We start from the raw sequence: 22,706 nt of genomic DNA, 5'->3' as shown, positions 1-22,706 counted from the left end.
AGGAGATTAGACAGAAATATAACAGCCCTATTTTTTTATGATATTTTTAAATGAATTAGAGCAGAAAAATGCTCAAGAGGCATTAGAAAAGGCTATTTGAAAATGCTTCTGAATGCTAGAAATTCCAGGACTGTCAGTCGCAACAACTACAAAAATGACTTAGCCTTTCAAATTCTGATTTCCTTTCAGAGAAATTTCATTTGGACTTTCTACTCAAGTTTTGAGGTTCATGCTTTCAAGCTTTTCTGTGCGACAGAAAGGATTAGAAACTTTTTTCAGCATAGCAAACATCTTTGATATTATTGCACGGTTCCAGGAACCAGCATGTGATATCAAAGAATATGATATTAAAGCCCAGGAACTGCAAATGCTATTAACACAGCAGTATTACAGGAATCGGGCTTTTGGTTGTAGCCTTTCTCTGATGTTCAAGCCATGCCATGCCTCTTTCTTTATGGTATTTGCTTTGCATCTGCAGGAAGTTTGTCATAGGCTACCACAGCCTCAGGTTCCTTCCTTTGTCCTAAGGACTGAATTAGTGATACCAATCTCTTAATAGTGGTTGTCTTTCATAGTAATGTGTGGTATTTTCAATGAGGGCTAACATAAAAAAAAACCAACTTGCAACCTTCCTATATGTAGGGCTCAGAAGTGCTGGCATTGCTGTTAGAAACTTTTAAACCTGAACAAATTTCACGTAGCTGCTCCTTCAATTACAGTGCTCCAAGAAGCACCGTGTTTGAGCAGGGCTAATTTCACACGGAAGGACAGGATGTCATGCCACAGCTATTTTAAAAGGTTGAATGGAATTACTGTCACAAACGACTAGGCTGGTTCGAAATCATGTAAACTTAACAGAGTACTGCTTAAAGATAAGTGCTTGTGAAGCTTGTATACCTGCAGTAAACCTGGAACTCATTAGAAAATATTTGCTAAAAAGTTCCTGTTGGTATCGGAAGCCATTGCGTGAAGGGCTGCAGAAATGTATGAAGTCACTTGTTTTTTTTCTCCAAAATGTCTACAAGTGGCCTAGGACTTGGGGGAGGGGAAAATGATGGTTTTCAGTTTGTCACAAACTGCACAAGAAAATGTGATTGTAAAGGTTTGGGCAAATCTAAAAATGGTCCTCATTTTTTTTTCTCAGTGATTTTCAGTTTGTCTGTTAGAGTTTTGCATTCTTTACGCTTCGACCCTAGAAGTAGGATCTTGATTAGACTCCATAGGATGTAATAGCTTAATTGCTGCGAAGCTTAATTTCTTCAAACCTAGCGCTCTCTTCAGATATTCCAGTGAGACTATGGCTTAGGATATAGCAGACTTTATCAACAGGAAAACCCGAAACGCTAAGGTTAGCCTATTTAAAATCCTTTGTAATCTGTCCCAGAAAGCGGAAAACCAGCTTCAGACTGTGTACCCACGTTGAAGATGTGAGGCTGTAAACAACTAAAGATCAACTTCTCAAAAAGGGAAAACAATTTGGAGTGAAAATTATGGGAGATATAAAAGAGAAATTCTTAAAAGCACCTGGTTTACTGGAATTTATATCCACTGAAGAAAGTTCTCTAGGAGTCCTGTTCTGCAACTTCAAGAGTAGCAAAATCAAGATTTTGGTTCCTACTGCATACACACATAAGTAACTTCTAAGTAATCCATGTTGCTCCTACAATGTCAGAGGCTTCCAATGATAGTTTTGGTTTGTTTTGGTTTTTTTCCCCCCCTGGATGGATGATTTTCCACAGGTCAATGAGTGATGAATCAGAAATGTTTACAGCATGATATCTTTCTAGTTCGGCATATTAAATAAGCCATAGATATATGGCTGGATAGATATATGATTAGATATAACCTAATGATAGATAAACTAAACATATAGATTTATGATTAAGTAAATCATGGATATGATAGGAATCGTAGAAATATACAATGCAAGGTATATTTGTGAAATGATAAATATGATGTCATAACAATAATATCTCAATACATCTTATCATCTTTTATAATATTCTAATCTTCTGACCTTAAATATATGAAATATGTAAGATGTACGATAGAAATCACGTTTCTGGTTAGATATAAACAGATTCTGGGCAGTTTTCAAATAGTAGCTAGAATCTTTAGAGTTATAATTTACTCTAAGCTGAACTTCAAATAGGAAACAAGCTTTTCACTGATCTGTCACTACCAGTTTCTGTAGTCTATAAATAGGGTTGTATCCTCAGAACTCCTCAATGGATGTGGATTACGTTGGAGGCCCTTAAAGATGGAATGGGAACTGCCTAATATTTTTACTAAAAGAGAAACTTCTTTTTTTTTCTTCTGAATAGGCAGTTGGCATGCTGAATTTGTACAGAATGTCCCCACGAGCCAGATGGTGGGGAGGAGGGCATACGGTACCAGTTTCAACTCTTTTTAAATTAAATCCCCCTCTGGCGCTTCTTGGCTTGTTGCAGATGCACCGAATGCAGCTGACGTTAGTCACTGATTTACTGGAAGGGTAAGAGAGGGGCACCTCAGGGCTTTTTTAATGCTCCCATTGCAACAGGCTGGTGGAATATACCCTCCCAATTCATATGATATAGCCATGGGGTTTGTCCCTCCCACATCCACTCCTGCCAATTTCAGTTGGGGGTGTATCCAACCCTTGGTGATGTATGGACTTGAGTATGCGATCTATTATTTAATGTAAGAGTTAGGCTAAAGATGGTGAAGTTGCTGGAAAATATTCTAGCACCTATTTCCAAGGCAGACAGGAGCCTTTTTGTGCTGCCCTGAAATGGCTGTTTGTTTTTTTTAATTCCCTTGTGCTGAAGTTTGATATTCATCAGCAGTGGTATGGGAACACTTCTGAGCATTTGCTCCCACCTCTGTTTTGTCCTAGCACAAGCTTGTGTAGCTGGCTAGGGAACCAGGTCAGAACAACCTTGTTAAATTTGGGTATTTTGACTAAGTGTACTTCACTAAGTTTCTAAGTGTTACATAACCTGTGTGTACAGTTTTTAGTCCTCCCCTTGCAGCCTCATTGTTGGGGTCGATTAAAAATGCATCTGAATACAGATTTAGTCTTTCAACTCACCACGTGGGGTTACCTTAAGGTTAGGGGTCTTTTACTCTAGAGCACGTAGTTGCAATAGAAGCATACTACATTAATTGCTTTTATCAGTAACCTCTACCAGCTTTAAAAATGTGACCTCAGACCACCTTTGTTAAGACATAAGGGAGGGAAAAATCCTCTGAATACTTGACTTCCATTTACACACCTATAGTAGTAGTTCTGAAAATAAAAAGGAAAGCGGAATGTGAGCTCTCCTGTAAAACAAAAGTGTATAATGAATTTCTCCCAACCTGAAAAGCTACCGCATGCTTTTACTTGATAAAATTTTTGGCTCTGAGTCTGAATAAAATTACACAGTCCAACACATTATGCCTAAGTGTTTTATCAAACAAATTATCTTATCCTTGCCAGGAGTTGAAGTCTTATAACTACGTAAACATCTGTTTACTAACTGCCAGCTCCTTACTGAGTATTACCTTCACCCCATTTTACCCCCACCAGTGCCAAGAGACTTGGCAAGATTACTTGTCTGTAATATATACAGCATTCCTGAAATTCTTGGCACATTAGCCCTGAATCAGTTCAAACTAAAGTACTTCACTACTGGTGGTTTTTCTCACTGTTTACAGTTTCATTGTTGAAATGTCTTTATTCTCCACCACAGACATCTTACTATCATGTAACTAAAGTATTTTAAAAGTAAATGGGGTGCTCTTCTTTCCCATTTAACGAATTGCAGCAATCCTTCATCAAGACGTAAGCCTTTACTAGAAGCAGTTTTCCGCCTTCTGCTATACTCAGGCCATAACAAGACCGTAGCTGCAGCTGATGGTGCAGAGGAGTGGTGCCTTTGGTAGAAGACAGCCTAAGAAGGCATGTTGCCTGCCTCAGCAAAGGCTTCCAATAGTAACTTGCTTCACAGCATATTCCAATTATAGACCACAATCTCCCTGGATTTGTCTCTTGGCTGTCTTTTACAGGCAACGGGGAAACTAGCTCTTTACTTCACAAAATGAGTAGGATCGTCTCTGGAAATGTGAAGCCTCAGTAGATAGGGTAGAGGCACTTCTGAGAGCTTCCACTTTAGTAGTGAAGCTTTTACTGGAGTAGTCAACTTTATCACTGAGGGTAAAACAGAAACAGCTGAAGAGCTCTGTACACCCTAAATGAAGGGAGGGGAAACCTCTATGGAAAATATGCAATTAGTATTTTTTTACCTCTTTCAAAATCATGCAGCTGAAGGAAGAGAATGGCAGGTGAGCATGGACTGTGTGGGAGAGATGGAAGGTATCGAGAAGAAAAGCATAGAAGATGAAATACAGCTTTGAGACAACAGTTAAGTGCTATGGTCAGAAAAGGAATTCATCTAGTCTTTCCCTGAAGGACAGATTAAACCAGATTTTCTTGAACCCTGTGAGAGTGTATGTTCACAACAGGTCAAGCTGATTTAAGGTTGGAGCTCCCATAGTCCTGCCGCTGCCCCACACTGCCTTCCTGCACCGGTTCTGGGAGTTCAGCAGTAATGCCTTTTTTGAGGTAGGCTTTCTTCTTGGCTGGATTAGTCCCCCTGAGTTGGGTCGCCAAGAGATGACAGTGCCAGGGCCAGCACAGAGGAAGCGCAGAACTGAGCATCAGCAAAAGGAGAATCACAAAAGCCTGATTTTATGTCAACTTAAACTGCTGTGGTGCTGCATGCCCTCTCTAACGTAGAACATTATTAGGGATGCTATTTAGGGATGGGATGAGAGGGTTAAATTTAATGGTGTTTTAAAAATCAGTGAAATCTAATTTAAGACTGCCATAAACCAGAGTTCCTTAATTTGCATAATTGCATGGTGTCAGGACAGGGCTGAGCTAAGGTAATTTGAAAATGTAGCTATGTTTCTTACATCTTAACATGCTCAGATTTATAAAATGAAATGAGTACTTGTTTCCTCTGAGAAAACTGTATCATTTACCTTCTTTTAAACTTGGTGAACTGATTTTGTGTGTGTGTGTGTATGTGTATGTATGTATACACACACATATATAAAACCATTCAAACTTTATGCAGAATTACCATGGATTTTCCTCTGGAGAATTCTAATCAGAGATGAGGTGATTTCTTCTATCAGCTATCAGTTGAACAGCATGGATGGAAAGGATGTGGGGAGGAAATATGCAATACAGGCTTTACAAATGATACGTGCCATCTAAAGTGCATAAACGAGAAGCTCCAGTATCATCCCTCCCCTTTCCTGACTCCAGTCATACGAGTACACTGTAGAGGACTGTAAAAGCACTGGTGAATTTTTGACATCAAGATGAAAGACAACAAATAATGAAATTAAATCAAACGAAAGTCCATCTTAACAGAAAGTAATTTTTTCTTCCAGAAAAGCTAATTTGTGCTCAATCTATTGAGGGTGGTTTGAATTATACCTAAAACAAAGTAAGCAAATAGTTGAGAAGCCCGTTTTGACAGAAGATCGCATATTAACCTGTTCTGCCCCAAACTGAAGTGCTACAGAAAGCTCTGTCCATATTAAAATACTATTGAAGTTATGATTCAGAAAAATGTTTCTCTTATTATATTTTGTAAATAAACTTCTCATGAAATTAACAGAATTTGTAGTAGATTTCATTAGCGTTACTCAACAGTGACAGAATTTAAGCAAATGTATCTTTAACACGATCCTTTAAAAGGATCTGGAAGCTCACTTTAGAGCAACAAGTATAAGTGCTCTTATGGTCTGAAAAGTGACTTCAACAGAAATCTGTATAATAGATTTCCAGTCTGTGAACAATGCAGTTATAGGTATCTTTGTGTGGTTTGGTGTGTGTATTTTGTTTTGGTTTTTTTTTACTACTTCTGGTAGTGCTGTAGCACAAGGGAGTAGTTGAGATGAAGTTGGACTGATTGTTATCCTGAAGACTAAACCAAACTTGAAGTTAAGCTTGCATATAAACTTGCTGCAGGTTAAGGCCTATCTGCGTAATGCCATCAGACCGGATTCTCCTTTCTTTCCATCTGATCGATGGTACTATCTGTAATGTCACATTTATTACCTTTTAATTTTTCTAAGCCTTCCAGAGGCTCTTAATTCTTCTGCAGATGTAGAAAGGCAACTAAAAGCAACCTTTTGGGTTGCTTTTAGATTTATATAGAAGCTAAGGATGTTTTTTTTACAGCTGACTATTAAAAACAAACAAACAAAACCCAACCAACCAAACCATTTTATCAAACCAGTAGTTTTCAGCGCTGAAGGCTTAGGGGAGCACAGAAAGTACTGAAAGCTGCAGTACCTATTTATGCTCCCCATACCTGTTCTGCCCTCTTGGCTGTGCCAGAATAACCACTTCTGATTCAGTCTGAGAAGTCTGTATTTAGCGTTCTGGTGGGTTATTCTGGATGCGAATCAGTTACCACATAAACTTAGGTGTTGGTCAGTCTGAGGTTGTGGTTCTGAGATAATCTAGTGGTTCCCTGCTGCTGAAGGCCACCTGCAGAAGGAACAGTCTGACTTGGGCATCAACAGGAGGTAAATTAGGAGAATTCTGTGGGGAAAAGGATGGGGAGGGAATGGGGTGGGGAGTGGTGACAGGATGACAGGACCTCTTTTTTTGGCACTACAGAACACTTAAGCGGTGCGCTGTGGCATGTAAACCTGGCAACACAGCGAGGGAAGGAGAACGCCTGGGGCTGGGGGCTGCTTAAGTTGACACTGAACGCTCATGAAACTCTGCTCTCCTAAACGCAAGCCTCTTATCAGCAGGGTCACTTCTTTTTAGGAAGTATTTTCAGGTCTGCGAACTAGAAAGAGAAAAATAGTGATCTAACAACCACTAGGACGTTCAGTCTTTTTTTCCCCCAAAGCCTATCAGTATTGCGTATCCTTTCAAGTATTATTTAAAAAAAAAAAAAAAAATGCTAACTGTGAAGTTTGGAGATTGGCCCTTCATATTTGACTTTGTAATTGTTCTTCTAATTTGTATATGTATTTTCACTGGAATTATTCAGTTGTGGCTAGACACATTTACTCATTGGATATTCAGATGAGCATTTTATTCCAAATTTCTTTTGCAAGATTAAAAAAGGTAAAACAAATTTATTGTAATTTGTGAGTACAACTGGTTACTGTAAGCAAAGCCCTTTTTTAACTCCAGACTATCTCCACAATCACATTTTCATAATGTTGCTCTGGTTTGCCAAATAATGCCTTTGCCATGTACTTTCATGAGGCTTCCTGAAGATATCAGGGCTGTCCTAATACTCTTCTGTATCAAGCTCATATTAAGGTCAGGATTTTTTTCAGAAACAATATCCAGCAGCAGATGGAGATAAAACACTTTTGAGCATTGTTTGTTAAACAGCCACTGTTTGTAGGTGTAGAAGTATGGCGGAAACAGTAATATAACTTTCAAGGACGGATATAGTCCCGGTACAATGCAGAAGAGGCGCTTCCCAGTTGCCTGGCAGCATCACGGGCATGTATGATTGGCAGATGTATGTGAACGTGAAAGAGATTAAGCCCCGGAGATGAAGCTTTTTTTAGTTCTCACAATACAGTAGGGCTTGCTTTTGACTTTCTTCTCCTTTTTTAAGACACACGAACAAAGAATGTTTCTTAGTAGGCAGACTTTGCCACTGATGTTTAGATCTCAATAGCTCCAGTTGCGAACAAACTCAGTAACGTTCACGAATTCCCTTCCCATCTTCTCCCCAAAACTTCTCCTGGCATAGTGTACAGTAGTCCAAATATGTTGTGGATGTAAACAGTATCCAGACCTACAGGCTTTGGGATTTTTCCTTCATGAAAATATTTACGTAAGTTTTTCATATTTAATGGTAACATCTTATAGAGAGCCACCTGTTTTAACAAAGTAATTAAACATTTTTCCTAACGAGTCACTGAGCATCGGTTTTGTGTTGAAATTGAGGCATCATAACCAGTGTCACAAGTAGCTCAACATGGTTCTTCGCTTGCCTTACAAACAAGTTAACAGAAGCAGTATCTTGGAGAAGAGTCACTGCTACAATGACAGTGCTACCAACTTGTAGTGGGATACTTCATGGAGTAACCACAGAGATATTCAAGTAACATGGCAACTACATGGATCTGAAATTATGCATTAGGTATTCTCAAACAATTAACCTGCTTGTTGTCATCTTATTTTCCCGAATGCAAATATCTAGGGCCCATACTTTAAATCAGCACTTGTAACTCTTCTTTACCTCACAATATATTGACAAATTTATATTGTTTTAGCACTCAAACAAATTTATCTTCAAGAGCCTCAAAAGAGGAAAGTATGTTCTTTAACTTCACTTTGTTTAGCTGAGGAATTCAAGAGGCATGCTATTATGGGCTTGGAGATTTAATTAAAATGTTTAAAATTTAGTTGTGTTTAAATGCTTCTTATGAACTGACAAAGACTGATTTTGGCTTCTGCTGCTGCTTAAGAAAAACAAAGCCGAGGTGACAGGTCGTTAATCATGAGATGTCAATGCAATTGTATTTCTCCGACCATGTTGTCATGCTCCTTTAGAGACGGGGTGTAAAGCCTACAATTAGCGTGTCTCGATTAGATTTTGACCTTGAAAGTCAAAAGGCATTTTGTTCTTACTAGTGCTGCGCATCATACCTTAAATATAAAATTTATTATCTCAGTGGAAATGACTTTTATTTAAAAACTTCCCCAGCCTTGGAGCTCAGCATTGGAACCGTAGTGTCAAATAATATCCCTTTGGCGTCTAGGTAAGCATAGTTGAATTGGTGACGCATTTCATTTTTTCCACAGTGCTTAATTAGCAATAAGGGTTGGTGGTTACACAATTGGTAGCTAAAACCAGGTTTTAAAAGTAGTCACCCCAAGTGTTTTAAGATTTTGTATTGAGTCTTCCCCCCCCATTCCCCTTAACATTTGAAAGAACATGATAATTTGTCTGGTGATTTGAAACTAACTGCCTACCAGTCTAGCCTGGGTATACTGTACCCCTAAAACCAGCAGGTACTCCATGTGTGTGATGCTTGCTTTCGTGCAAGCACTGCTTTGGAGGCACATAGCATGGAGGGTGGCTAGGAAAAACTGAAGCGAGGGGGTGTTACGGGATTGTTTTCTCCCAGGACCAGCCCAGGGCCCGGGCCCGGAGGGCCGGGCTTGGCGCCCAAGTCCTGGCACAGAGGCGGGCGGGGCCGAGGGCACGGCCCGGGCTCCTCCGCTCGGCAACGGCGGGCCCTCACGCAGAGCCCGGGCCAGCTCCCCGGCTGCCCGCGCCGGTCGCTCTTCAGGCCGCTTAACGCTGCTCACGGCTCCATCTTCCTCATGGTAACGTCCTTTTTCTGCGCGGGCAGGGAGGTGAGGAGACCTCGCCGCGGAGGCGGGCGCCGGGGGCACCTCCAGAGCTCCCAGCAGTGGCCGGGGCGTTTAAACGCTTTTATTTCCGTGGCTCGCCGCGCTGTGGCGGGCAGCGCCCGGCGGCAGGACACAACGGCCGCGCCGGCGCCCTCCCGCCCTGCGCTGTGGCGGGTCAGCGCCCGGCGGCAGGACACAACCGCCGCCCCGGCGGGCTGCCGCCCTCCCTCCGCTGTCAGCCGGCAGCGGGCGCCCCCTTCTCGGGGCGCAGGCGCCCGTGAGGGGGGGGGGGGTTCGCCCGCCCTTCCGCTGTTGCGCCCCGCCCCGTCCGCCGCCCGCGGAAGTGAGCGGAGCGGGGATGCGGCCGTGCTGCCGCCGCTGCTGCTGCTGCCCCGAGCCGCGGAGGTGAGAGGCGCGGGGAGGCGGCAGGGAGGAGGCGGCGGTGAGGGAGCTGCCGCTTGCGCCTCTCTTCCCCCCCCCCCCCCCACAGCACCACCGCCCCCCTACTTCCCGCGGCGGCCTGCGCTACAGGGTGAGCGGGCGGGGCCGGGGCGGCTAAGGGGGAGCCGGGGCGGGGGTCGCCGCGCTTCAGGGAGCCGCCGCTTTCCTCCCCTCGGCCAGCTCCCCTTCCGCCTGGCGCTGAGGAGACGGGGCGCGGGCAGGGCGGCGGCGGCGGGTTAGTTGGGGTGAGGGTTTATTTTTAGGTGCGGGGCGTTCATTTCGTGCGGAGCCCCTCCCCGGGCGGGACGCGGCTGTTGGCGGCGCTGGTGGCGGGGGGGAAGCGGCGGCGCTGCTCTCTGTTGCTGTAGCTGCTGGGCAACTAATCCTGATCCTCGGTGGCCTCTGACAGCTCTGCGGGCCCCCTCTGTGCCTGTGTCCGCTCCGCGCTGGCGTGAGTGGAAGGCGGTGGAGACCTATAGGGTTCGGCTGTGTGTTTTATTATTTTTTATATTATTTTTCCTCTTCTAGCGCTGGTTTCTCTTGCAGATGTTGCTGCAGGTGGGGGCAGAGGGAGCAGTGTGATTGCGTGGGATCTTGGGGCATCTCTCTCTTCACCTTTCAGCTCCCGCTCCAGTGCCGCTGTTGCTAAAGACTTTTGTAACTATTGACTCAAGTACAATTTCGATGGAAAATGAAGGTAAAGGTCTCATCAGAGTCACTGACTTCATTGGAGCTAAGAGGATTTTTGCATGCAATTTGGTGACAACTCCTACTGGTGCGTGTGTATGTTTTACCATTCCAGGGGTTTGCAGGGTTGCTCTCGTGTGTTAATCTTGTGGTAGGAATTTTGATCTGTATTTTGTAGTTCTAAGAATTGTAGGACCATCGTTTTTCTTTATTTGTACTGCTGCTTGTTGAACTAATCAGACAGATTTTATTCTCTCTTGACAGATACTCAAAGCTTCTGTTGAGTGTTTTAGTGCTCCATGTGTTTGGAATAGAAATCTCTTGTTTTATTTAGATAGGGGCTTCTGAGCATTAGTTGCTTGGTATTTGCTTAGATTATATGCTTTTGTTAAATTTTATCTTTCAGGGTGAAATTGCAAAGCATTAGTTGCATTTTGGTTGAAATATTTTTGTGCGTATTCTGTGTTCTTAAAAATTACTTAATTTTGCTCTCTTGGACGGTATTTAATTAAAAAGTGGCACTGAAGTTTTGAGTTCTACCACTTGAAAGATTTAGTATAAATTTGTAAACTCTGTGTGCAAATAGAAGTTGCTCTATTATGGTTTCTCCTTCTTGTCTAGTTTGGAAATAACTTAATCCAGGGAGTTATTTCAGTTTTTCCATGTTGGGCTTCAGTTTATGCTCTGGGAACCTTGAAAGCCCCTTTGCATTGGTGATACTCACTGTGAGCTTCACTGATTTTTTTCCTATTTGACTCTGGGTGTTGAAAATCTCTGAAATGTATTATTTTTATTATTATATATTTAAGAAAAGAACTGTTGTTTTCCCCCACCCACCCCCCTTATGTCATCAATATTCTTTGAAGGTATTAGATGGATTTTTTTTTTTTTAGGTGGCTACTGGATTTCCTTTGCTATAGGTTGTTATGTGGGACATCTGAGCTCCTTTTCCTCCCAGCCCATTCTGAAAAGAGAGGTGGTTTCTTAATAGTTTGACTTGAATGAAGAACTAGATTGAGTTTGTGGTGTAGACCAATTAAATTATTTTCTATGGTTGGATATTGTTGTGTTTTGAAATACGGTTGTCTTCCATGACTGGAAAGTTGTCGTAATTGTGAAGTCCAACCTATGTTGAAAACTATGTAGGCTATTATAATCTGACATTTCAAAATTCTTTTCTAACTTCAAAATAATGTTAGAATTTTCTTAATTCTATTGATCATGTCTTCCAACTGAATATTTGTAATAAAGAGCATGGAATTTGTCAGGTAGAAGGAATTTTGGAGTGTGGGGGAGCGTCTCTAGAAGATTGATCTTTGTTTTGGGAGGCTAGGTAGCTGACAGAAGTAGTGTCAGTGCCTTTGCATTTCAGTCACTGTGGCAAATAAAAGATTTTTGAATGGGGCAGCACTGGGGGCAGGGGAAGCAAAGCAGGTATAATGCCACTGAATAGAAATACGCTGGGGGGGGGGGGTGGGGAAGTAGCTGTCTGACATTTGTGTGCCAAAACCAAAATGGCAGGAAGACTTTTAATGCCTTTTAGTTCTATTAACAAATAAATAGTGTATCATAGATGTAGTTTATAATCAAGTTGTGTATGGTAGTATGGCCTATTCTAATTCTTCTGAATGCTGGTAGCACAAAGATGGCACTTAAGTTTCTTATGGAATACATAAATTGTGTTTAAAAATCAGTAATATTTGTATGACAGAATTAACTTTAAAAAAAAAAGCTTTATCTAGGGGGAAAAAATAAAAGATTAACAGATGTGTATTTCAAAGGCAGAAATAAATGCTATGGTTTGTTGAGGGCTTTCAAAATGGAATAGGCTTCTGGGGGTAGGAGGAAAGCTAAACTTCAGTATAAAAGACTGAGTTGGTTCTCTTAACCTTTGAATTACTTCCTCTCCATTCTTTCTATTCTTCCTCCCCCTAATTCTGTCTCCAGACAGGCACATATATTTGCAACTGTCTACTGTCCGTTTTGGTGTTTTTGGTATTTCTGAGCTCTTCTTTTTCTATCCATTGGACATTTTGAGACAGCTAGACACTGGGAGCTTTCATATTGGAACTTTTCAGCACTCTTGACAGGATCCTTAATGTATTTTCTCCTGGAGACAGTTGAAGAATCTTTGTAATCTTGTAGAACAAAGATTACCGTTAGAATACCTTTAAGCTTTTTTATTTTTTTGGTTTCCAAGTTTGTGTTTGAAAGGTCTCTAGTTTGGATATTGAGTAAGAGATGGCAGATTCCCCCCCCCCCCCCCCCCCCCGTATTTGGATGAATATTCAAATTCAAGATTGGGAAGTGATAAGATGGTTTGGAAAACTGATGTTTTCCTGTGTTAATTCAGTTGTCATAAGCAGTATTTTATGTTTACTCAAAGCTAGTTAATGTTTTGTCCCAAGGCTCTGTGGTTCCTGTCTCTTGTGTTGGGATGACTAAACTTCCACAAAATTCATGCATCTCATGGTAATGGGGAAGAGGCAAATTCCCATCATAGAAAGACTTCTGCTTAGTTCAATAGAACTGTGGCTTAGAGGAATGATGTTTGTATTTCTGTTTGGAAAGATGGAATTTTGCGACTTCTTTCCATAAGCGGAACTTTTTCTTAAACTGTAGGCAGTCTAGAGAACTTGCAGCTGTTTAGACAAAACATAACTCTGAGGGCAAACTAGGCTTTGTAATTTTTGGATCTCTCCATTGATGCCTTTGGGACGTTTTGAGTAATTTCCTATAATTGTAGTCTAAATTTTTTTTTTCTTTCTTTTATCACCATCTTTTAGATTGTGACAGGTTCTTTGTTCTACTGAAGATTGTCTTGTAGAAGACTGCCTTTTAGTAGAAAAATAAAGAATACAGTTTAGCTTACATCAACTTTAAGCTTGTGTGCTCTGAGGTCAGGCTATGATTACAAATACAAGTTGTTAAATATGAGTACTGTTTTGTTACCAAGGCCTTCTATAACATTTGTTCTCACATCGTTAAGTGTCGTAACAGAAGAAGTCAGAGTAATGTTTTTCCCACCTGTAAACAAAAAAGACTTTCCCAAAATCATGTAGAAGGTTGGTAGAAAAACTCAGACCAGACTTACTGTAAGTAATAAGAACATCATGTGGTGATTCTGAAATCCTCCTTAATCTTCATTGTTTTGAGTCCTGGTTAAGTGCAGCTAATCTTCAAAGATGACTGTTAATTTCAGTCTATAGTCTGTCAGTAGTAATTTCAGGATAATTTTGATAATTGGATGAATAGTGAGATATAACTCAAAAAATTTTTTTTTCTTTGAAAAAGATGCTTTAGTTCTTCACATAATCCTGAGATGACAAATGAATTGTTTTTGCTTGTCATGTGCTTGAAGTGCAGTTTAATTTCCTAATGAGTTTCATGGGTGTTTTTCTTAAATGGTGAAAATGGACTTAGTTGCCGAACTAACAGATTGAAGATCAGTGAATGGGTTTGGGGGGCAGTGAGTTAGGACCCTGGACTAGCTCATCATGGATTAGGCAGCTGTAAGTACTGATGAAGGGGTGGAGTGTGTGTACCTGCAACTGAAAACAGAGGGGGAAGGGATGCCTGCTGCAGCAGTGACTTGAAAACAATTTAAATTCTTCCAGAGTGGCATAATCAATTGTTTCATGAAAGTAATATCCAAAATAATAAGAATGAAATTTGTGATGGAAAATGTTAGAAATTCTGAAATGGACGTGGTGTTATCACAGCAGTTCACATTCCTTCTGACATGTAGATGATTTCTTAATAAACTAATAGGTGAAACAAGAATTTTAGTATTCATTGATTACTGTTTCTTACCACCTGCAGCTTGCAGAAAAGTAGAACCCCATACTTTACACTTCTGTTGGCAAAAAAAGTCACATCTTTTCTGTTTAACTTGGAGGATCAGGTGAGAAGAGATTTTTTTTTTTTTTTTTTTTTTTACTTTTTTTGAAAAGACCAGTTCTAGTAGATACCTTCCTATCTTTTAATAATGCTTTGGTAACTTGACTGCTAAGTTAACATAGCATTTGTCTTGCATTAGAAACATAGATTTCCTTTTTAATTGAACAGTCAGTGTCATCTTTTAATCTGTTGTTGACTGGTTGATGGAGCATTAGATAGTTTTAGTCTTTCCTTCCCCCTTTTTTTCCCATGCAGATAAATCAGAAATGTTAATCTATAATAATCTAGAAGTGGTTTAAGATGGAATCTGCTTGAGTTCAGGCATTGCAGAATGTACGTTTATTATTTTGCTAGCTTTGTAACTCCTTTACATGGGGGACTCTATGGCATCTTTTCTTAGTGAGTCAGGAAAAACAGTGATGTAAGGAAAATGCAGCCAATTCTCAGGGTAGTTAATTTAACAAAAGAGGAAACAAACATTTTCATTTGCTTTTTCGGTGAAGAGTTTGACAAGTGTGCGGTGATCTTCGGATGTTCTTCTATAGGACTGAACAAAATGGTCTCATTACTACTGAAAGAAGATCCTGCTCTTAGCTGTGTTCCTGCTATGTGTTGTGCAGGCTGTCATGGTCGTTGAGTTTGTCTGGCTTGCTAGCTTGGCAGAAGGTTAGCCCAGCCCTTCTTTCCCCTTACCCCCTGTTGGACAGCTTTCTGTTGAATTAGTAAGTTGAATGGGCTCATGAAGTATCTAGTTAATGTCAAGAACAGTGAGGGACAAAGCAGTGGGACCTCTTCCTTTTAGCATAAGCAGACCATTAGCTTGACTCACTTCCTTAGGTAGTCATAGCTTCAGTTCAATATAAATTCACCCATAGGTCATGGTGGAATTTTGCATGAGTTTTTGCATAAGTTAATAACTAGATTTTAGTTGCGAGACCTGCATTTGAATTGGTGAAAGAGTTCAGGTGATACCTAATTGACACTGGGTGATAAAATTGGCATTTACAATGTGGTTTGTAGAAGCTAGAAGGAATGATAAAGTTACAATGTAGAGAAGAGAAGGAAAATAAAATAATCAAGGTATGAATTCGGGACAAGCATCTGCTTCTAGTTATTTATTTTTTAAGCGTTCTACTCTAAACAATTAGAAGGGATAAAATGGATAATGGGTTAGCAGATGCAGGCTACAGAATCTTTTACAAAGGCTTTTAAAATATTTTTAAGTCATAAATTTTCTGCAGCACTTTTTTCTGCATACATAATTCACAAAAAAAAGCGTGGTGAATACAATGTTGCTGCTTTCCTGATACTAATTATAAGAAAGCTTATTACCATAAGTAGAATAATTATGCAGTGAGTTATGTTTGCATTTAAATTGGCACTGACGCTAGCTTGGTCCTGAGAACTGTTACAAACAGTAAGTTCAGGATTTTTTTAATTAGAATTTTATTTTGTCACGTTGTGACGTAACTGCATAGCTGTCAAGGATATAATCAATGATTGGGTCTTGGAGCTTCATTCATTATTTTAGACAAATAAATACTGAGCAAATATTTCTATTGGTGTGTTTGCTTAATACAATTATATGGCAACTGAAGTCTGCACATGTCGTGGACACATTAGTAGTATATCACAGGGTGGTAAAATTCTTTATTAGTGGTTGCTTCATTTTGAGAATCTCAGCACTTCAAAGTGTTATGAGATGGAAGTAGACTATTGGAGACGAGCCATATGATCTTATTTCTAAGCTTAAGTGTTCTCTTCTAGAAAGTTAGCAACTCCCTGGCAAGATACATGACGGATATTTAGACCTAAAGTCTTTTGGCCTTCAACTTCTAAAAGGCTTCATATGAATCAGGATTTAAGCAGGGGCGTATGCTATTTGGAGTCAAGTGAGATCTGGCCATTGGTGCTCTCTTCCTTGGGTGATGAGTTTCTGAACTGACCCAGTGCTATTATACATAAACTTTGCTTTCATCAAGGCATTAGCATTGATTTGATCATTTTAGTGTGTGCTTAGGATTCTGTATCTTTTTGTTCTTCTGATTAATAAGTAATGAAAAATGTATGAAACGTTCAAGTAGACTTTTCCAGTGTTCAAGGAGTTTTTTTGAACAGGAAGAATCAAAGCTGAATATTTTGGCCAATAAAATACAGATTGGTCTGGTGTGTTTGTCAATGCATTCTTGGTAACTCTGATGCTACCTCAAGGCTTTCAGCAACCAGGCTTTAAATTCATCATAGTACATCCTCCAGAGTATGCAGAAATGCTCTAAATGGTAAATCTTTTGTAGCGATTGAATACAAAGTTTGAATGTTTGGTGTTCTTAAGTTTCAACTGTATGCTACATAAATGGGCTAAAGGAAAATAAAGTGGTTTGGACAGACATGGTGTTGGGGGTTTAGTCTGAATTTTTGTTGCGATTACTCCTACAGTCTACAGCACTGCAGTCAGGTTAAGGTATCATTATTTTTGTGCAGTATTTTCTCTAGCTAGAAAATGGGCAGTTGTCATTCACAAGGCTTGCAAGATAACCACATGGAATATACTACGATTACAGAAAATTGCTCAGCTTTACTTTGTGCTGGTGGCCTCAGTTGAACTAGATGTCCTACTTTCCTTTCTATTTTTTTAAATTAAAGAAGACATGGTGAAACATCCTGAAAGAGTAAGACGCGTTTCAGGTTGTGGAGACGTGTTTCCCAGAGAAGTGGTTTTGAGAAGATATTTTTAGTACTTAAGTATTTTTAGTATTTGAAAATAGTTCTTGAGTTTTATAGACTACTGTAGAGTTAGTAAGTTGGATGTTAAATGGAGTATTGTAGACTTTATTACATTGCCTGAAGTAGATGGGGTTGGGGATAGGTCTCTTTCTTAAATATTTTACAACTTTTAAGATTGGGCAAACCTTGAGATTCAAGATGGTTGGTGCCAGTATTCAGATTTCTCTTTCTTAGTTGGTCAGAAATACAGAAGTGTTGTGTACCAAGGAGTACGGTTCTGCATTATGGCTGGTGGTTGGCCATAGTGAAAGTCTTAAGCACTGCTGAAATAGTACTCAAATACAAGGCAGTTGTTTTCAGGCTCACGGGGCAGCTTAGCAGGTTGTTCTCATAATTTGGGTATTTATATTTCTTTGGCTAATGGATGGTGTCTCTGCCAGGTTGGCTGTCGCCCCTTTTCTGTAAAGTCTTAGGAAATAACGCACAATAGCAAGGGGCTGAAACTATGTGACCTCCCAGGATAGAAATTACTCTGCAAGGAGAACTCATTAATGGAAATTAGTGTTTTTCTTTCCTTCTGGCTTTTTTAGAGACAGAACTTTTCTGTGTGCGCTTCCTTTGATGTGGGGACTCCTGGTAAAATGGTTAAACTAAAATACCGTTGAATAGGAGCAAATTTCTTTGAATATTAGAATACAGGGCTGCTGCAGCTGTTTCCCCAGAAATGAAAAATCATCACACTTTTCCAAAGGAGTCCATTCAAATGAAGACAGTAGACAGTAACTTCAAAGCTTTCAAAAAAGTATTTCTTCTCCTGAGCAAACAGTGCCTGGTAGAAAACAAGTGGCTCATTAGTCTGCAGACTTCAACTTTTTGGGGGTGGGAAGGGACAGCTCTTTGCAGTGGCAAGTAAAATACTCTTCTTGCAAATTGGTCGTGGATGTTTGTGTTGAATGAGTGTTGGCACTGTACTTGTTGATCTAAGAAAGCAGCATTATTTCCCATAAAGGTATTTGTCAGAGTATAATACTCTCCGAGCAGGTTCTTTTGGATAATCCATGTGTGGAGGGTGTAATATGTAATATCAAGTGGGTGTATTTGAAGGTATTTGGTGTTATGTGGGATTTCTGATTTAGCAGAATGATGCATTTGTACTATATTTTAAGTATATTTTGTAAGCTACACTTAGCAAAATACAGAAATTGCAATACACAGTTCAGTTGCAATACCAATGTGATTCCCATTACCAGTCTCTATAATATGCTCACCGTCATGATGCTGGGCATCCCTGGTCACCGGGAAGGAATATGCGGGTTGAAACTAGTTCAAGCCTGTTGCTGTCTTTGAAATATTGTTGGTTGTTCAGTGCAAGTGTTGGGCTGAGCCACATACATATCCCCCCCCATGCTGGTCGGGCTAACGCAGATATTCACATTCTTTTGATGAAACAGGAGAGGGGAGAAGCATTTACACCACTAGTTGATCCATTCAACTGACGTAATTGTTTATCCAAAGCAAAGGCCACCCTCTGGTCCCCATCGTGTTGAGGTAAAGTTAGCCTCTCTGCAACAGTTGTGGTTAGTCACACCCTACATTATTTCCTGAGCTTCATGGGTGCATTGCCCTTGCCCGCCTCCTCTGAGCCTTCTGTTATAAGCGTTTATTGGTCAGTCACGGTATTTGAGTATTTTTCATATCTAAATTTACAGGGTTTTGAGACTCATTAGAGAAATTGCTAGTTGAGAATACAGGAAGTAATTGGTCTTGGTGATTTAATCACATATGAGGTACAAACAACTCTGTCAGTGCAGTCTGTATAGATGAAGCCTTCCTGAATATAACTTCCAATTTTCTGCACATCATTAAAAAATAAGTTCAAAAGCCATTAAATAATGGAATTTACTTAATCAAGGTAAGTTTGTAGCTTGTCTGCACTTATAGTTTGTGAACTTGGTTGCACTGATTTTTATTTATTTTATTAAATCTGTATCCACCACACTCAGCTACTTCTACCTGCTTCTTTTGTTAGCATAACTGGTGAATTTCTTTGGAGATTTAATTCCTGTTAAGACCTGGCAGAATTTCATGGAGGAAGTTGGATCAAAGTCACAACCAGGTTGGGTATCGCTTGTTCCAGAATGGTCTGAGGGTTCTTTGTGTGCTCTTCTCTGCCCTGCCTCCACTTCTGGAATCCTGCTGTGTATCCAGGGTTTGCTTCTGGGTGTGCAGTTGGTCTAGGACTTACTGTAGCTATTGAGCGTGCCTAATGCTTCATATCTGACAGAACTGACAGAAAAGAGGATTACTTCCTTCTGGCTATTTTCCTTAAAGATATCTTTCACAGCCAAGAATCTTAGCCTAGCAGGAACTGTTTCCAGAGTCCACGTGCACACACACAGAGACTCAGGCCTCTATGCCTGTTGACATCTAGTTGATCTCTAACCCTGTGTACTTTCAGGATGCCAGACAGTGCAGAAGAGGTAAGTGCTCGGCATTTTGTTACTGTGTGCAATGATGTCTACAGTAGTTGATCTACCCCTCCACACCTGCCATCCCAGCTCCGAATTGTACAGAACTGGAGAAGAACATGCTTAGTAGGATCTGAGCTTTCTAAACCTTTTAGTATACATCACATATAGTTTGATCATACAGAAAATTCAGGAAGCGAGAAGCTTGTAAGTTTCAATCTGTGTTGTATTCAGTGAAACACCTTTTTATTAGGTTGTTGAAGACTATAATTCTTTACAGTGCGGGGAAGATAGATTAAAAAATGGAAGCTAATTCTTGTGGTGGGTAAGGAAGTGTTGATTCTTTCGGAATCCCAATAAGAAAGGCACAAACACTTGCAAGGCAGATCACTATTAATAACTCAGAAAAGGTGACAGCAAGGTATAAAATCGTATGTCCTTTCTGATGTTGGGAACCCTGAGATGATAGGGCTTTGGATGGATTTCTGGTCAGGGCATGACACACTGTAGATCTTGTCCACTCTGAGTTTGCAAGTACTCTTATGGGGTTTTGCTCACAGTACAGGTTCATCAATCACAGATAGCATTTGGGTCTGGAATGTGGGCTTTGAAGTGTCCCTTGGACAACATGCTCTAATATCCTTATTTCATTAATAAAGCTGCAGTTCCTGAGCAGGTGCATTTGATATTTCAAGTGGAAAAGACAATGTACAGTACATATACTTAAGATTAAATGCACATTGATTAATTACACATCGATTACATGTACATTCATTAATTTTACTATTGATTAGACACAGTGTGATTCGGTAGCAGTCGCACGGTATCCGCGATACAGAGGCATCTACCTGGATGTGGGTCACTAACTGCTCGTACAATAATAGTCTTACAGACTGATCACTACAAACAAGTCAAAAGGCCTTTGTAGTACTTGAGTTGGCTTGAAAGGGATTTGGTTTTACAGGGACTGGTGAGGTAGATTCAGACTGACCAAATCAGCTGTTCAGATGGAGGGGAAGACTCAGAAGAAAGTGATAGGTATGGTTAAGAGGCAAATATTGGAAAGCATGTAGAGTCAACGCTTCCAGTCATCTTTTTACATTTCCAGTTGTGCTGCAGTGTTTCCCAAGAACTGGCTCTACTAGCCTGCAGTTTGTCAGTGAGTCTTCTTGTTGGTAGGGTTAACAGTTTTTTCTGAAAGTAGAGTACCCAAACCCAGATGCATTCTTTTCCCTTGGGTTTCTGAAGGAACTTCTCAAAGAAAGAATCAGCATTTCTCTTTAACTACCTCAATATTAATGTCATTGTTTTTCAAACCTCTCCCCCCCCCCCCCCCCACCGCGGTAGTTTTTTTTTTACACCACCTTTGTATTTTGCGCTCATAGGTCAGTTCAGTAACTGCATGTAATATTTACAGGACTTTATATTAGCTAATTAGCTAAAATGTTTTGATCACAAGCTTGTCTAAAAATAGATTTTGGTATGAGAATGTTCTAAATTTTTAGACTGCTCTCAGTGAATGTAGGTCCTGCCATTGCATTCTCTGAGGAAGGAAGGAGAGCTAAAATTTCCCCTTAAAAAAAATTGTAAAAGTATCTCAATGTCAGTGAGCCCTGCTGATTGATAATGGACTGTTGCTGCTAAGCTGAGAAACAGAATGATAGAGGTAGGTTGTTGGTACTTGATATTGGTCACAATCGAACAAGGGTAGGCAGAATTTTGTAGTGTATGAGGAAGAAGAAACAGTAACACATTACTGTTGACTAGATTTTTCTTTAGAGAAAACAGAAGGGAAGTCTGAATTTATGGTAGTGTAAGCCTTCCAGACTAATTTGTATTAATTTTGATAAACATACTTTGGTTGCAGTTCCGTGGTCATGTGATTGATGCATGTTTCTTGGTCTAGAAATGGTGGTGTGTACATTGGAAGTGGTCCAAGAAAAGTCCTTCCTGAGGCAGCTATTTATTTTTGTTAGTTAGCATCCTGCTTCTTTGTTCCTTGGTAGAGTTAGCTGCAAGTGGGGAATGCAAAGTTGCAGTCATAGCTCCAAAAGCTTCAGTGGTCATGTATATGCTGCCTATCTGATACTGCAGCATAGGCCAGTATCGTTTCTTAGCCCAATTATCCATATAAAAACTTGGCCTGCAACGAAGTACTGAAGTGTTTTAAGGTATCAGCTGATAGATGCTTGAAAATGAGTTGCAGCATAGGATGGGAAGACATCTTACTATATGTGAGTTGACTCCTTTAATATAGAAAACTGTGGTTTTGGGGGTGGCTTCTGTTGGATACGCTGAAAGGTGTTGCACAAGCCCAGATTGCCAGCGTGCAGATCTGGGCGGCAGTGCAATGGACTGTAAAGCACTGCTCACAGTATTGAATAAGTAATCTTTCCCTTGCTTTGTGGAAGTAATGCATAGTAAAGGCAAAATTATTTGCTTGAATCTAGTTATTGTGTTCCAGGAGATAGTAAGCACTTTTTCCAACTATTTTTTTGGATCTAAATCTGTTAGTGTAACCCACTTTATATTTTGGAAGGTAGCAATGAAGGGAACAGTGATCAGTTTCTTATTGGCTAAGCAATTGAATTTAATTGTTGGCAAAGTGTTAGATATTTGAAACTGTTCTTTTCTGAACTACAAGTGTAGTTTAACCTGCACAGATTGTAGAAGTTTTTGAGAAATTAAATGAAGATCCATCCAGAATTGTCTTACCATATGTAATTTCGCTCTAGAGAAAGGAGCTGGCTGCAGAAGGACCTTCTGAGCCTTTATTTCTCTAATCCTATACCAGATTTTCTCTGTAGGTTTTTTTTTCACTGCATACAGTACAGTATTCTTTGTAAAAGTGGAAGATTATATGAATGAAACACATTCAAAATCAATGCCTTCTTGTGTCTGTCACAAAAAGGTTGTCGAAATAGACTTTTTAGCACAATTCTTCTGCGCTAATGAAGATTTATTTGGAAAAGCCTGATCCCTGAGAGTGCTTTAACATTTCTGTTTAAGGATATTTAACTTCTAATAACAAGCTTTTTAAGGTTATTTTACTTTCTGAAGCCCTCACTGATAATATTAGGGAAATGATCAGTTATGTA

The 22,706-nt window shown here is 40.1% G+C and overlaps 1 protein-coding gene across 13 annotated transcripts in view; it reads left to right on the top strand.

Moving 5' to 3' along the window:
* ATP2C1 (ATPase secretory pathway Ca2+ transporting 1) overlaps positions 1 to 22,706 on the top strand; it is a 68,915-nt gene that overhangs the window by 8,204 nt on the left and 38,005 nt on the right. Inside the window, exons 1-2 of one of the 13 annotated variants that reach the window (XM_087769982.1) lie at positions 9,224 to 9,361; positions 10,376 to 10,526. The exons of 3 other annotated variants lie outside the window; for them this stretch is intronic. In XM_087769982.1, coding sequence (XP_087626108.1) covers positions 10,521 to 10,526 — 6 coding nt within the window. In that variant the 5' untranslated portion in view covers positions 9,224 to 9,361; positions 10,376 to 10,520. Of the gene's footprint in view, positions 1 to 9,223; positions 9,362 to 9,709; positions 9,921 to 10,357; positions 10,605 to 22,706 lie in introns of those variants that run through there. 9 more of the 13 variants (XM_087769962.1, XM_087769996.1, XM_087770029.1 and 6 more) reach the window with 9 other exon arrangements.

The sequence above is a fragment of the Nipponia nippon genome, unplaced genomic scaffold (assembly GCF_047370975.1).
Source record: "Nipponia nippon isolate SJK-2023a ecotype South Korea unplaced genomic scaffold, ASM4737097v1 scaffold_1, whole genome shotgun sequence".
Taxonomy (NCBI): Eukaryota; Metazoa; Chordata; class Aves; order Pelecaniformes; family Threskiornithidae; genus Nipponia; species Nipponia nippon.
This window is presented reverse-complemented; position numbering and strand designations above follow the sequence as displayed.